Source organism: Elephantulus edwardii, unplaced genomic scaffold (assembly GCF_000299155.1).
Source record: "Elephantulus edwardii isolate Elephantulus edwardi_28Jun2011 unplaced genomic scaffold, EleEdw1.0 scaffold00032, whole genome shotgun sequence".
Taxonomy (NCBI): Eukaryota; Metazoa; Chordata; class Mammalia; order Macroscelidea; family Macroscelididae; genus Elephantulus; species Elephantulus edwardii.
Window position 1 is genome coordinate 21,200,514 of NW_006399782.1, and position 14,690 is coordinate 21,215,203.

General features: G+C 41.4%; 2 protein-coding genes across 2 annotated transcripts in view; both read right to left on the reverse strand.

Annotated features, from left to right (window-relative positions):
• The window catches only part of LOC102853550 (uncharacterized protein C4orf19-like), a 2,913-nt gene extending 2,005 nt beyond the window's left edge, over positions 1-908 (reverse strand). Inside the window, exon 1 of the mRNA XM_006884281.1 lies at positions 9-908. Within this exon, the coding sequence (XP_006884343.1) occupies positions 9-908 (900 nt within the window). The remainder of the gene's footprint in view (positions 1-8) is intronic.
• The window catches only part of TIGIT (T cell immunoreceptor with Ig and ITIM domains), a 40,594-nt gene that overhangs the window by 17,470 nt on the left and 8,434 nt on the right, over positions 1-14,690 (reverse strand). The gene's annotated exons all lie outside the window — the stretch shown is intronic.

Sequence of the window (14,690 nt, forward strand, 5' to 3'; positions counted from 1 at the left end):
TCTCCTGCAGTAGCAGCTTCTAGAGCAGCAAGTGCTTCCGCCACTGCTGCATCCTCCTCCGCCATCTCTCCATTCCCATCCCCACTGCAGCCATGGACACCCTCCTGTCCACTTTTAGCATCAACCACAGGCACAGCATGAGCAACGTCCTCCTCTTCAAAGGAGCCACTTAGAACTTCTGTTGCCATGCCCTCGCTCAACAAATCCCACCTCTCCCTAGTAGACGGATCCATGCCATGAAGGACAATGTCATCCAGATGCTCATTTTCTGCGTGGTTCTGGAAAAGACAATCCTTTTCTTCAAGATCACTACTGTCTACAGCTGAGCCCCAAAGTTGAGGGTAATCCAGAGCTGGTATCTGTATGATGTGGTCTTGTATATCCAAGGTAAGACTTTCTGTATTAGAAGATACTCTGGAGTCTCCATTTTGAATGACATGGGTGTCTTCTACAGCTGGTAACACACCATCCTGTTTCCTGGTGTCCCCTCCTTCTAGGAAGGGAAGCATCGGGAGACTGTCATTGACAGTATTGTCCAAGGAGTTCTCACCGCTGTACTGGGGCCTGGGGTTCCCAGTGGGTTGCAAAGCAACAGCGGGGCCAACTCCATTAATGGCACCATCAGCCTTGTCCCCACTGTGGCTCCCTCCTGGAGGGAGAAGTCCCCGGTGAGACCAGCGGGGCTCCCGGCCGCTGGCTGTTCTGCTCCGGCTCTCAGTTCTCTTTAATCCCTCACTTTGAAGGTCATTTTTATGCACCAAGACTTCACTGCTCTGTCTGTCTTTTAATTTACCAGTGCTGTCTTCATCTAACTTGCAGCTGCTTACTTCATTGATATAGCCAGGAGAAGACACCTGCACCGGATCAAAGAGATAGCTTTGTATCATCTTACAGCATCTGCACCCCATCTGGATTATTTTGTGTTACCATCTGTTGTGGAAATTGTCCATTAAGTTTCGCTAGAAATTTACCTTCTCCTCCTGGAGACGCGCACTGGCGGCGGCGGGGTCAAGGAGCCCACGGCTTTGCGGGCCTGGGTCGGCCGCGCCGGGACATTCCTTTCGCTTATTATCTTGATTCATTATTTGCATGTTAATTAAGTAAATTTGAAGTAAATAAAATTCAGTGAAATGCGATCTCTCTCTCTATATATATATATGCAAATTTGCATTTACCAAACAAAAATATTATATCTTGCAGCATTCATTCAACTTTGTTCTTAATAATAGACATTTTAAGAGGTTGCACAAAAGGACAGAATTGAAGTAATTAAAGATCTATCCCTTCATATCTACGATCCCTGCAGTATGATTATTTGGTAAGAAGCTCCTCTGCAATCTCATAGGCATGCAGTTCTAATCCATCACTGTTCTGGGTGGGGGGAGGAAGGATGGAAAATCTCTTCCTGTGCAATTAACTGCTTCTGACAACTTGTTGGAGAGTCAGTTACAGGTCAGTTCCAACTCAACAGCACAGTAATACTGAGAGATGCCATGGGCAAAATCTTTAATGACCCAGAAAGCATCAAAAGAAGATGGAATAATGCACAGAATGTACCAAAAAGAATTGATTAACATTAAAAAATTTGGGGAAGTATTATGTGAACAAGTCTCAATAGCGACAAAGGAAGACGTTCAAGCTTCATTGAAGACACTAGCAAAAATAAGACTCCAGAAATAGCTGGGATACTGATTAACTTGTTTCAACTAGCAGGTGCAACCCTAGATGTGCTCATTGGTCTATGCTAGGAAAACTCGATGTCAGACTGGAAGAGATTCACATTTGTTCCCATTCCAAAGAAAGGTGACCCAACAGAATGCAGAAATTATCAAACAATATCATTTGCTGCAGAAGGTCAAGTACTTCAGTGTTAAATATGGATTGAAGCTCAACATCAAGAAGACAAAGATTGTCATCACTGGGCCAGTTGGCAGTTTCATGAGAGACAGAGAAGAGATTGAGATTGTTAACAGCTTCAGCTTACTTGGCTCCACAATCAACACTCTTAGTACCAGCAGCCAGAAAATCAAAAGACATATTGCATTGGGGGAAATCTGTTGTCAGGAATCTCTCTAGAAAACTGAAGAGCAATGTCAGTCTGGAGACCAAAGTATGCCTGATCCAGGCCATGGTCTACTCAATTACTTGCTGTGCATCGGTGAGCTGGACAATGACTAAGAATGATAGAAGAATTGATGCCTTTGAGTTGTGGCACTAGAGAAGAGTATTGAACCATGGACTGCTAAGAGAACAAACAGGTTTGTCCTGGAGAGGGTAAAACCAAGTTTTCCCTTGGAGACAGGGATTTTGAAGCTCCATCTCACATACTGTGGGCATGTTGCCAGGAGTTACCAGTCCTTAGAGAAGGACACCAGGCTCGGAAGGGTGGAGGAGCAGCATGAGAGAGACAGACCCTGGATGAGATGGATAGACTCAGTGACTGGGGTAATGGGGGTAAGTATGTTGGAGACAATGACATTGGCTCAATATAGAGCAGGGTTCAGAGCTACTGTAGATAGGGTCATTGTGCCTGCCAGCAACTTGATGGTCCATAACAGCAATAGCATCATTAATATCAAATGTAGGCAAAATATTGCTGAAGATCATAAAAAAAATGACTGGAACAGTATATTGACTAGGAACTGCCAGAAGTTCAAGCTGGATTTAGAAGAGGTTATAGCACCAGGGACATCAATTATGTCAGGGATGTTAGATGGATTTTGGCTGAAAGCAGAGAAGAATGTCTGTCTTTTATTGACTATGCAAAGGCATTTGACTGTGTGGCTCACAACAAACTATGGATAACATTGAGAAGAATGGGGATCCCAGAACCCTTAACTGTGCTCACATTAAATGTATACCTGGACCAAGAAGCTGTTTTGCAGATGGAACAAGGGAACACTAAATGGTTTAAAATCAAGAAGGGTATGTGACAGGGTTGTATCCTTTCTTCATAGCTATTCAGTCTGTACGCTGAGCAAATAATTAATGAAGCCAGACTCTATGAAGAAGAAGGTGGCATCAGGATCAGAGGAATACTCATCAACCCCCTACATCATGCAGATGACCCAACTTTGCTTGATGAAAATGAGGAAAACCTGAAATACTTGCTACAGAAGATCAAAGAATACAGCCTTCAATAAGGGTTATATGTCAACATCAATAAAACAAAGGTCCTTCCCACTGGGCCAAGACGCAACATCATAATAGCTAGAGAAAGGATTGGAACTGTAAATTATTTCATTTCACTTGTACCAACAATCAACTGCATTGGTATTAACAGTCAGGAGATCAAGAAATGTATTGCTATGGGAAAGTCCACTATCAGGAACCTCTCCAAAATATTAAAGAGCAATGATGTCAGTGTGACGACTAAGGTGTATCTGATTCAGAACATGGTGTTTTCAATCATTTGCTATGTATCTGAGAGCTGAATAAGGATGACAGAAGAACTGATGCCTTTGAGTTGTGTTGGAGAAGAATACTTAAAATCCCATGGATTGCCAAAAGAATGAACAAATGCATATCTTGGAAAGGGAGCAGCCAGATTGCTCCTTGGAGACAAGAATGGCAAAACTACCTCTCTCATGCTTTGGACACAATGCTAGGAGAGGCTTAGAAAGTGATTTCATGGCGAGCTCTGGTGGCCTAGTGGCAAGAAGCTGCACTGCAATCCCAGAGATGTGAGGTTTGAATCCACCAGATGTTCTGCTGAAGGAGGGACAATCTCCTCCTGTACCAGTCAGATCTGATTTGATGGTACACACATTTAAAAAAAAAGTGATTTCATGCTTGGATAGGTATAGAATCAGAAAAAGAGAAGAAGACCCCCAACAAGATGGATGGATACTGTGACAACAGCAATGGGCTCAAGTGTGTTAGAGATTGTGAAGATGGCACAGGTAGGCCAAGGTTTAGATCTGTCATTCATAGGGACATCATGAACCATACTTGACTCAACAGCACCTAGCAGCAACTGTTTAAAAGTAGCACTGTGTAGTATCCACATGGTTTGTAGATATAGACCTCACTCCAAATATACTTGACTAACCCCCAGCTGTGTGGAATTTACTTTGAAAATGAATGCATGGAGCCAAGTCCACCTGTGTAAGAAACCAACTGGATGATTAGAGGCTCTCAGAAGTTGCTTCCATTAAAATACAATAATTATTAAAGAATAAGTAACAAAATGGAACAGTAATCACAGCAATTATGTAAAATGAAAATGAACAAATTTTTTTCAGGGAGGAATATTTTCTCACTGGCAATGTTTAGAATTGCTGGCACACCATAATGATAAAAGGGAGGAAATTTTAGCCCATCTTATTAACGCTTTAAATTCTCTATAAATAATGAATCTGCTTATTATTGCCTACTCCTGTGTCCCAGCCAAGATAGTTAAAGGCTGCTCTGGACCATATTTCCAGCAGTAGAAAGCCAGTAGGTGTGGAGTGAATTCTGACTCATCACAAACCCAGGTGTGTCTGAGTAAGCCTATGCTTCATAGGATTGCCAGTGGTTGAGTTTTCAGGGGATCACCCATCTTTTTTCTGAAGCACCTCTGTAGTACTTGAACCTCTTAACTTCTCTGTTACCAGCAAAGCATTAACCATTTGCACACCCAGAGATTTTTGGTTTGGAGAATTTTGGTGAGATTTTTGGTGAGTACTGTGGACTTGCATAGTTCTACAAGCTGTAGATCCAGCTAGTTCTTAAAGCTTGTTGTTGTTGTCGTTGTTGTGTACTGGCAGGTCACAAGTGACTCACAGCTGACCCTCCAGAGGGTTTTCAAAGGCAGTAAATCATATTGAAGGAGATTGCCCATCTTTCTCTCATGGAGCAGCTAGTGGATTCTAACCATGTGCCTTTGGGTTTGCAGCATAACTACTAACTGCTCAGCCAACAAAGCTTGTTGTTGTTATGGTTATGTGGCGTTGAGTTGCATACGATTCATAGCGACCCTATGAGCGATGCCCCATCCTGAGCCAGTCTCATAGCCTTTGACGCACTTAATCCCATTGCCACAGTCACCGTGTCAATCTGTCTCATCTAGGATCTTCCCCTCCTGAACTGACTCTTTATCCTTCTAAGGATGCTGCCCTTCTGCAAGGACTGTTCCCTCCTGGTGATAGGTTCAAAGTATGTGAGACAGAGCTTCAAAGTCCTTGCCTCCAAGGAGAGTTCTCTTGGCGGTCCATAGTATGTTCGATACACTTCTCCACACCACTATTCAAAAGCCTCAATAATTCTTCTATCATCCTTAGTCATTTGCCAGCTCTCAGATGAATAGCAGGTAATTTTGAAGGCCATGGCCTGGATCAGGCATGCTTTAGTCATTAGGTGACACAGCACTGGGCAAGGTTCTGTACTGTTAGACATAAGGTCTCCATGAGTCAGAGAAAATAGTAGCTAACAACAATAACAACAGCTACATCATGTGTTTTCATATAATTAAATGAAACAATGTATATAAAGTATTCTTATTCCCCTCACCTATTCCATCATCCTGCCTTCCAAACATGAATTTTTACCAAAGTGTACCTGTTATGTGGCTCAGAAGGGCACAGTAGCTCTTCTCATGGGGCCCTGGACTCTGGTTCTTGAACCATTCCTTGCTAATAGCTCCTGGACATCTTCCTGTATAGAATATGTCTTGTTTAAGTGAGAGGCAGGAAGATCCCAGGCACAGAAGGAACCACTTCTAGGAACCCTAAGGCCTGTGTCTTGCCCAGGTTGTATCAGGTGTGGTATAGACTGGACAGGATGGTGGAAGGGAGCCCATAGCATCCAGGAAGGGCCTCAGAAGTTGAGACAGCAGCACTGAGGGGAGGAAGCCATAGAAACTAGAAAGCACCATGTGTTCAAAGTTTCTGGGTCAATCTGACCCCCCACAGAATGTCAAAGTGGTCACACCCCAAGCTGACCCACATCCTAGCGGGGTGGGGGTGGGGAGAATACTGGAAGGCCAAGTCCCTGGGAAACTTTGTCAACAGGAAGATCAAGGAAGCCACAAGCAGCCTGATTTAGCTTTAAAGCATTGTAGGGCTTCACTCTGGTTTACCAAAGACAGCAGTGACAATAAAACTAAACAGAGAACAGCAAGACAACAAACAAATAAGAGAAGAAACCTACCAGAAAACACTTCTTTCTTCTCTGGCCAGGAATGAACGTAATTACAAGGTGTCAGAACCCACAAAATCTACACTACTCAGAAGATAAGAGGTTCCATTCAGGAAGCGACTACACCGACTACACCGGGGTTTATAGCCTAATCCCTTCTAAGTCCAGTGCCACCTGATCCAGTGGGATGTCCCAGTCAGAGTCCCCACAAGCTGCTCAAGCCACAGAGGCCCTGCCATTGATCTTTCTCCCTCCCCAAAAGATTTAAAACAATAATTTTAAGTTCCAGATTTCTTAGTTCAACCTGGATGAAAAAAAAGTTATAATGAGAGAGAATTTTAATGTGTTGGAATAGTGAGAAACCTTGGCACATGTAAAGTAAGAAGATGACAATACACTGAGTGAGTCACTGTAACACACCAGGGAGACAAAAGTCACAACAGGAAATTGTTCTCCAGACATTGACCTTAAGGACGTTGAGAATCTAAGTGTTAGTCGGGTGGGGGAGAAAGTCATTCTCATCAGATTCACACTTATTCATACCATGTTGTCATAAAGCTGTCACATGTGTTTTCAAGGGCTTCAACTTTTAACTTTCAAGACTGCCTATTTACAACCTTTCACCTTGAATGTGTAGCACATACTTCTCTGGTTGTCAAATGAAACTTCACAGTAGTTCTTTTTTGTGTTTTCATAGGCTTTGACTTTTGGATCCTTTAAGCCCTGAGTTAAGGAGGTGGAGGCATCCTGTTTCTCTTACTGTGTCAATTATAAAACAAGAGAAAACGAATGATCATGCTTTCACTCACTGTTGTGAGGTTGGAGCGAATCAGCTGACTCTCTCCAACAGAATTACAGAGGCTGTGAATCACATAGGAGGAAATATTGTCTTCCTTGCTCAAAGCAACTGGTGGATTTGAACAGCCTGCTTTTAGATTGACAGCACAACTTTTTACCTCCTAAGCTACTAGACCTCTATAAATGGAGATAGATGCATTATCTGATCCAGAAATCCGACTGTTGTTGTTAAGTACTGTCAAATTGAGCATGACTCTAAAGACCCTATGCACAACAGATCTGAACCCTATTCTATCCTGCACCATCCTCACACTTCCTGACACACAAGAGCTCATTGCAACAATCACCACGTCAATCTACCCAATTGAAGGTCTTCCTCTCCTTTGCCAACCCTCCTCCCTTCCCAGCATCATGTTCCTCTCCAAGGAAGCCTCATCATTCTTGCCTCCAAAGACCACTCTGCTTACATTCTCTCCAAGACATGTCTGTTTGTTCTCTTGGCCACCTATGAGACCACTCATGGGATGGTCAGTGCTCTTCTCCAACACCACAGCTCAAAGGCATCAATTTTTCCCCTATTATCCTTTTCAGTAATTGGAAATACTACGGCCTGAATCAGATGCACCTTAGTCCTTAAACCGACATCATTATTCCTCAGTAATTTGGAGAAGTCCGTAAGGGTAATTTTCCCAGTGCAATGCAACTCTTTATTTCCTGACTGCTGGTACCCAGGGTTTTAATTGTGGATCTAAGCAAGATGAAGCTGTTGACAGTTTCAATCTTCTCTCCATCCACAATGCTGTTGCCTATCAGTTCAGTGGTAAGAATCTTTTTTTTTCCTTGACATTAAGATGCAGTCCTTACTGAAGGCTGCATTCTTGATCTTCTGCAACAAGTGCTTCAAGTCCTCCTCACTTTCAGCAAGTAAGGATATGTCATCTGCATAACACAGGTTATTGATGAATCTCCTTCCAATCCTGATGCCACACTCCTCTTCAGAGAGTCCAACTTGTCGGATAATTTGCTCAGCATGTAGATTGAACAGGTATGGTGAGAGAATAGAACCTTGACACACTCCCTTCTCAATTTTAAGCTATGCAGTGTTCCCCTGCTCTGTTCACATAACAGCTTCCTGGTCCAGGCATAGGCTCCACATGAAGACCCTGTATGAGGTGCATATATATCCTAAAAAAGAAGAGCAGATATGTGCACACCCATGTTCACTGCAGCACTATTCATAACAGAAAAAAAATAAAAAGCACCAAAGTGCCCATAGACTGATAAACAGAAATATGGTGCTGACACACAGTGGAATACTATGCAACATTAAAGCATAATGAAGAATCTGTGATATGCCTTCTAATAGGGTGAACCCAAAGGCATTATTTTATGTGAAAGAAGTCAATCATAAAAGGACACACAAATTTAAAAAATAATGTATGAGTTCACTATTATACAAAGCCATGGAAAAGTTTATATACAGAAAGAAATATTCTTTGATAGATACCAGAAATGGGAAGAAAGGGAGGGAGAAATTACTAAGTAGATAATAAAAACTTCAAAATTTGAAACTCATAGAACTGACTTATAGCTGACCCTTCAGCAGATTTCTGAGTCTGTAAATCACAAGGGGGATATTGTGCATCTTTCTCCATCGCCAGAGAAGTGAAGTCTTCATGTTAACAGTGGAATTCCCCATCAGAGCTCCCTGGTTCCAGTTCCCCAGATTTTCCAACTGCCATCTATCCTACACTTGCAATGTAGATGGAAATGAAATACTCAAAGAAAGGGGAAGAAAATCAAAGATACATGGAAATAATCTAAAAGACCACACACATTTCAGCCTCCACAACACTGAGACCAGCAAAAGGAAATGGTGCCAGCTACTACTCCTGACCACTCAGAAAGGGATCACAATAGAAGATTCTGGTGAAAGTAGAAAGGAAATGCAGGATGAAAGCCAAAAAAGGTAAACATAAAGAAATAAAAACCAGGCTTACTGGTCTGATGAGGATCGGTGAAGCCCCCAAGAAAATGGCCTTAACCTACTAGGCTTGATATTATATCAGTATATGAAAGCTAATTTTAATTTTATGTATTAGCAGTGAGTAATCAAAAATGTTAATATAGAAACATTTTTTGTTATACCAACACTGAACTTCAAAGCATTTTCAAAATATTTAATGTTATATAAACAGCAAAAGGAATAACAAAGCCAGATTAAAAATACATCAGATTTTATATGCTGAAGAATCAGTAAAATTTTACAATCCCATAAAATATATATATATATATCCTTTAGTCACCTTCAAGCCTCGACGTGACTAACTGAGGAAATCCATAGATTACCCTATCAACACCCTGGGTACCAGTAGTCAAAAAGATCAAAAGACATATTGCGTTGGCAAAGTCTGCTGTCAGAAACCTTTCCAAAGTGCTGACGAGCAAGGATGTCAATTTATAAAGTCTTTGAGTCTTAAAGTTGGACAATGACTAAGAATGACAGAAAAGGAATCGATGCCTTTGAGTTGTAGTGTTGGAGAAAGGTGTTGAATATCCAGTGGATTCCCCAAAGAACTGTCAAGTCTGTTCTGAAGCAAGTATGACCAAGGAGTTTCTTGAAAACAAGGATGGTGAAGCTTTGTCTCACATACATACTTTGGGCATGTTGTTAGGATGGGCCAGTTCTCAGAAAAGGGCGTCATAGCTAAACAGGTGGAGGGTCAGTGAAGGAGGCGAAGATTCTTAACAAGATGGATTCAAACAGAACTGTAACAATGGACTTAACTATATCAGAGATGGGAAAGATGGCACAGGACAGGGCCATGTTCAGATCTGCTGTTCAGTACTGCTATGAGTAGCAGTTGACTGGATGGCACACTACAACAACAATAACAACAACAGTCAGGTCTCTAAGACAAAAAATAACATCAAATATATAAGCTCACATCATTATTTTCCCAGGGATAAAGCTTGGAAGGTAGTAAAGGTTAGGAAAGACCGTCAAATGGAAACAAGATACCCAGGGAACAAGTGAGAAGAGCACTGTTAGGTTGTGTGGACTGTAACCCATGTCACAAAACAAAAAGTATGTGAATTATTGAATTGGAAACCACTTCATTCTGTAAACTTTCACTTCAGCCACAATAAAAAATTTTGAAAAAGAAATAAATGGTGAGTTTTTCAGACATTAGCTGTGGTGGTGCAGTGGTTTATATGTCATTGTTATTATGTGTCATATGTGTTATGTGTCAGTGGTTTACATTGTTAACCTAAAAAGATTGCTGATTTGAGTCTGTCAGCTGTTCTATGAGATGAGAAAAAGATGTGGCAATCTACTTTTGAAACAATTGTTGTTGTTGTTGTTGTTGTTGTTGTGTGCCTTTATAGTCTTGGAAATCCGCTGCTCTGCCCTAAATGGTTGCTGTGAATTTGAACTGAATCAGTGGCAGGGGGTTTGCGTTAGGTGATAGCAGGTATACAGTCCCTGAAAAAACAAATTCCACACTCATCATTGTCCAATCAGTTCTAATTTGTGGTGACTTCTTCCCTCCCCCAGCCTGCCCTCCCCAACCCCCACCCACACCCCACCTTAAGTTTCCAAGGTTCTCTATGAAAGAAGACAGCTCACCTTCCTCTTGGGAAGGGCTGTTAAGTTCAAAGCAATGACTTTTGGTTAGCAGAGAAACATGTAGCACACTATTTCACCAGGCCCCTTATGGAGTCCCCACTGTTGTTGCTATATGCCACCAAATCAGAACTGACTCCTAGCTGACCCTCCACTGGGTGTCCAGAGACTGTAAATGGCACAAGAGGAGACTATTTTTTTCCCCCCATGGAATAGAACTACCTGCCTTTGGATTGACACTAGGTCAGGAGAGCTCTGTTACGGAGTCCCAGAGAGGACAAATCGTTAACAGGTTTGACTGATTATTAAAAGGTTCATCCAGAGGCTCCTTAAAGGAAGTCGCGTGAGCTGCTTGTGAAAATCAGCCATTGAACATTCTGTGGAACACAGTGCTGCTTTACCCAAGAGGAGATGCCGTGAGTCAGGATTGATTGAACTGCCACTCGTTTTTGACAGCCGGCATAGTGTTACATCCTAATTCAGAATCTTGAACCCAGCCTTTCAGGGTATGTGGGGTCACAAAGCTCGCAAGCATTAGACGCCCGTGATTCTTACAAAATAACACTTGATGCACCCCTAAGATACCTAAAAAATTTAAAATCATGTGTTTTCCACTAAGCAAATTTGGTTAATGTGTTATTTTTTTTCTTTGCTTCAAATGACTGCACATTTTTATCATATTAAAAATAAAACAATTTTGTTAGATCTTAGTCCTGTAGATCAGAAATCTGGGCACTGTGTGACTGGGATCTCCTCATTATCTCAAAAGATAAACCCAAAATGCCAGCTGGGCTTTTTTTGCAATCGGACCTGAAGCTCAGGGTCTTCTTCCAAACTCATGTAGTTTGGCAGAATTCGGTTCCGAGTGGTTGTAAAACTGAGCTCCCTGGTATCGTGATGGCTTTCTGCCAGATTTCTTCTTTTAGGCCCTACAGGCTACATTCCTTGTTACGTTCTTCATTTTCAAGAGGTACAGTGCAGGGGAAGGAGGAAGGGAGCAAATTATGCAACAATAAATTAATATTTTAAAAAAGAAAGTAAATGGGGGCCACTGGGGGAAAGGAGGAAAATGGGGGGGGGAAATGAATAAAAATCCAACTTTCCGCAAACTTTTGTTAAAATCACAATAAAATAGAAAATTTTATTATTTAAAAAAAAAACAACAACAAAAACTAACAACCATCACAGCAATGGAAAATCTTCCTTTTTTTGACTCTCACTCTAAATGAATCTCTTTTCCCAGGAAGAGTCCAGCCCTTTTTAAGGGCTCACCTGACTAGGTGAATTGCACTGAGGACAATCTCCCTAATTTAAGGTCTACTGATTTGAGACGTTGGCGAGCTGGATTGACACAGGGCTGCAATAATGGGGTCCAGCACAGCAGTGACTCTGAGAATGGTGAAGGATCAGGCAGCGTTTCTTTATGTCACTAATGGGACTCATGAGTTGGAAGTGGCTTGTCAGCACCTAACAAAAACAATGTTATGGATTTCTTCCATATGCTAAGCCTTTTATTCAGAGGCTCTCATTAATCTTACAACTATCTTGAAGACAGTCACAGAGAACTACAAGTTCACATGGCTCTCTATAGTGGTCAGGTGCCCCAATAGAGCTGGGTACCATTATCACAAACTCTGCTGTGCTTAAGCTTATGGCTGTAGTCACCAGATCAATCCCTCTCATTGAAGATATTGATTCTCTTTGTTGGCATCTACTTTTCCAAGTGTGTTGTCCTTTTCTTGGGATTGGTCCTCCCTGATAACGTTCCCAAAATATGTGACATTAAGTCACATCTTCACCTCAAAGGAGCACTCAGTCTATAATTCTTCCAAGACAGATTTGTTTCTTCTTTTATTTGTTTATTTTGTCCATGGTGTATTCAATATTCTTCACTAACATCACAATTCAAAGATAGCACACAGCTAGCAAGTGGTAAAAGTCAGGACCCAACCTATGTCTGCTTTTAACCCTGACTGCTCCAGTGAAGTCCATTCATCAGCCTGACCATTGTCAACTTAAGCATAATTCCCAGCATCTTCGTGCCCTCCACTTTCCTCACCCACTAAACTCTCATCAGGCTTCAAGATGACATACAAGTGTGATTCCAACCATAAACATTTCCCTGACACTGGTTTGTTGTTGTTCTTGTAAGGACTCCGCCAAGTTGACCATGACGTGTATTGTTAGGTGCTATCAGGTTGACTACCACTCACAGTGGCCTTGAACAACAGATAGATCTGAACCTTGATCCTGTGCCATCCTCAAGACAGCTGACACTCTCAAGCCATTGTTAAAGTCACCGTGTCAATCCATCTTGTTGAAGGTCTTCTCCTCTTTCTCTGATTCTCCCTTTGCCAGAACTGTCTTTTCCCAAAATTTGTCCTTCTTGACAACATGCCCAAATTACATGAGATGGCATTTCATCATTCAAGGCTCTAAGCAGTTTGATGGTTGTACCAGCTCCAAGACAGATTTGTTTGTTCTCTTTGAAAATCCATGGATATTCAATAGTCTTTTCCAAAACCACAATTCAAAGGCACAATTCTTCTTCTGTAATCTTTATTAATAATCCAGTTTTCATATGCATATGAAGCAATTAAAAATACCATAGTGTGGCCCACATATGCCTGAGTCTTTAAGGTGACGTTTTTGTTCTTTAGCACTTTAAAGAAGTCCTTAACAGCTGATGTGCCCAATCCAATTGCCATTTATGAATGCTTGCTAACTCCACAGTCTCTGGAGAAATGGAGCCAGAGTACTTATTTATAAATAAGGATTGTGAGACTTTGTCTTAGATACTTTGGGCATGTTATCAAAAGAGGCCAGTCTTTGGAAAAGGACATCATGGCTTGGGAAACTGGAAGATCATGAAAAGAGAGAAAGATACTCAACAAGATGGACTTTGACAGTGACTACAACTTCACTTCATAGGAGCAGTGAAAACTGTGAAGACAGCACAGGATTGTGCAAGGTTTCGGTCTGTTGTACTGAGATACTATGAGCCAGACTCAACTTGAGCACACCTTACAACATGTTAATCACATTGCTGTTACATTCATTCTGACTCAGTGTGTTGTTACAGAAGAGAACGGGACTGCTCATGTCTCATCTAAGGTTCTCCAGAAAGCAAGCTTTGAGAAAAAAGATCATCGTGCAGGAAGTTATTAGGGAATTCTCTTGAGATCCCTTTCAAAAGAGCTAAGCAAAATAAGAAAGGCAAAGAATTTGTTATGACACAGAGTGACATCAATGAAGGTCTCAGTAAACCCCATGGAAAACTCTGAGGTGAATGTAGTCCTTCAGAGATGTTGACCAGGCTCCAGATGCAGGAACTGAGGAAAGAGAATGGCACTCTTCAGCTAACACTGAAAGCTAAGGGTTTTTTGTTGGTAACTTTTCAAAGCCCGTCTCTCGTGCTTTCCAGTTTAATTTCTTTGTGTACTTTCTGAGTGGAGCTCTTCCGGGATTCTGGTGAATCACTTTCTGTGAAGAAACCTGGAATATAGGCAGATGAATGACAGGGCTTAGTTGTTGGCATATTTTCATTCAAGGTCTCTCTGGCACTCTGACTACAGTACCAATCAAGTGCCTCCTATACCTGGACAGGTAAGATGCAAAGATGTGCACATGGATCACATAGTTACTATTATGAATTGAACTCTGCCTTCAAACATGTTGAAATCTTAACTCCTGTTATCAGTGGACATAAAATTGTTTGAAAATAGGGCTTTCTTTGTTACATTAATGATAACAGTTAAGGTAGAGTATGCCCTAAATCCAATCACAGCACAGACATAGAGGCAAGCCAGAACAGAGTATGACAAATAACCAAGGGGAGCGAAGGTAGTCAAGAAACTGAGGGATCCCAGGGCTAAAGAAACTGAGATTAAAAAAAAAGAATTTACAAGCAAAGCATAAGCCTTATTAAACCAACTTGCCTATCATAAGCATGTCAACTAAAAGTTTAAAAAATATGGTCAATTCTATGATATTTCTGTAGTGTATCTACTCTTTTAGCCTCCAAAATTACTGTTTGATATCTTGTCCCTCAAGGCAATTAAAATAATACTTTTGCACTTATTAGTTGCAGGATTATAATCTCAATGTAGCTTATCTTACTCTTCTCATCTGTAAAATGTGGGTG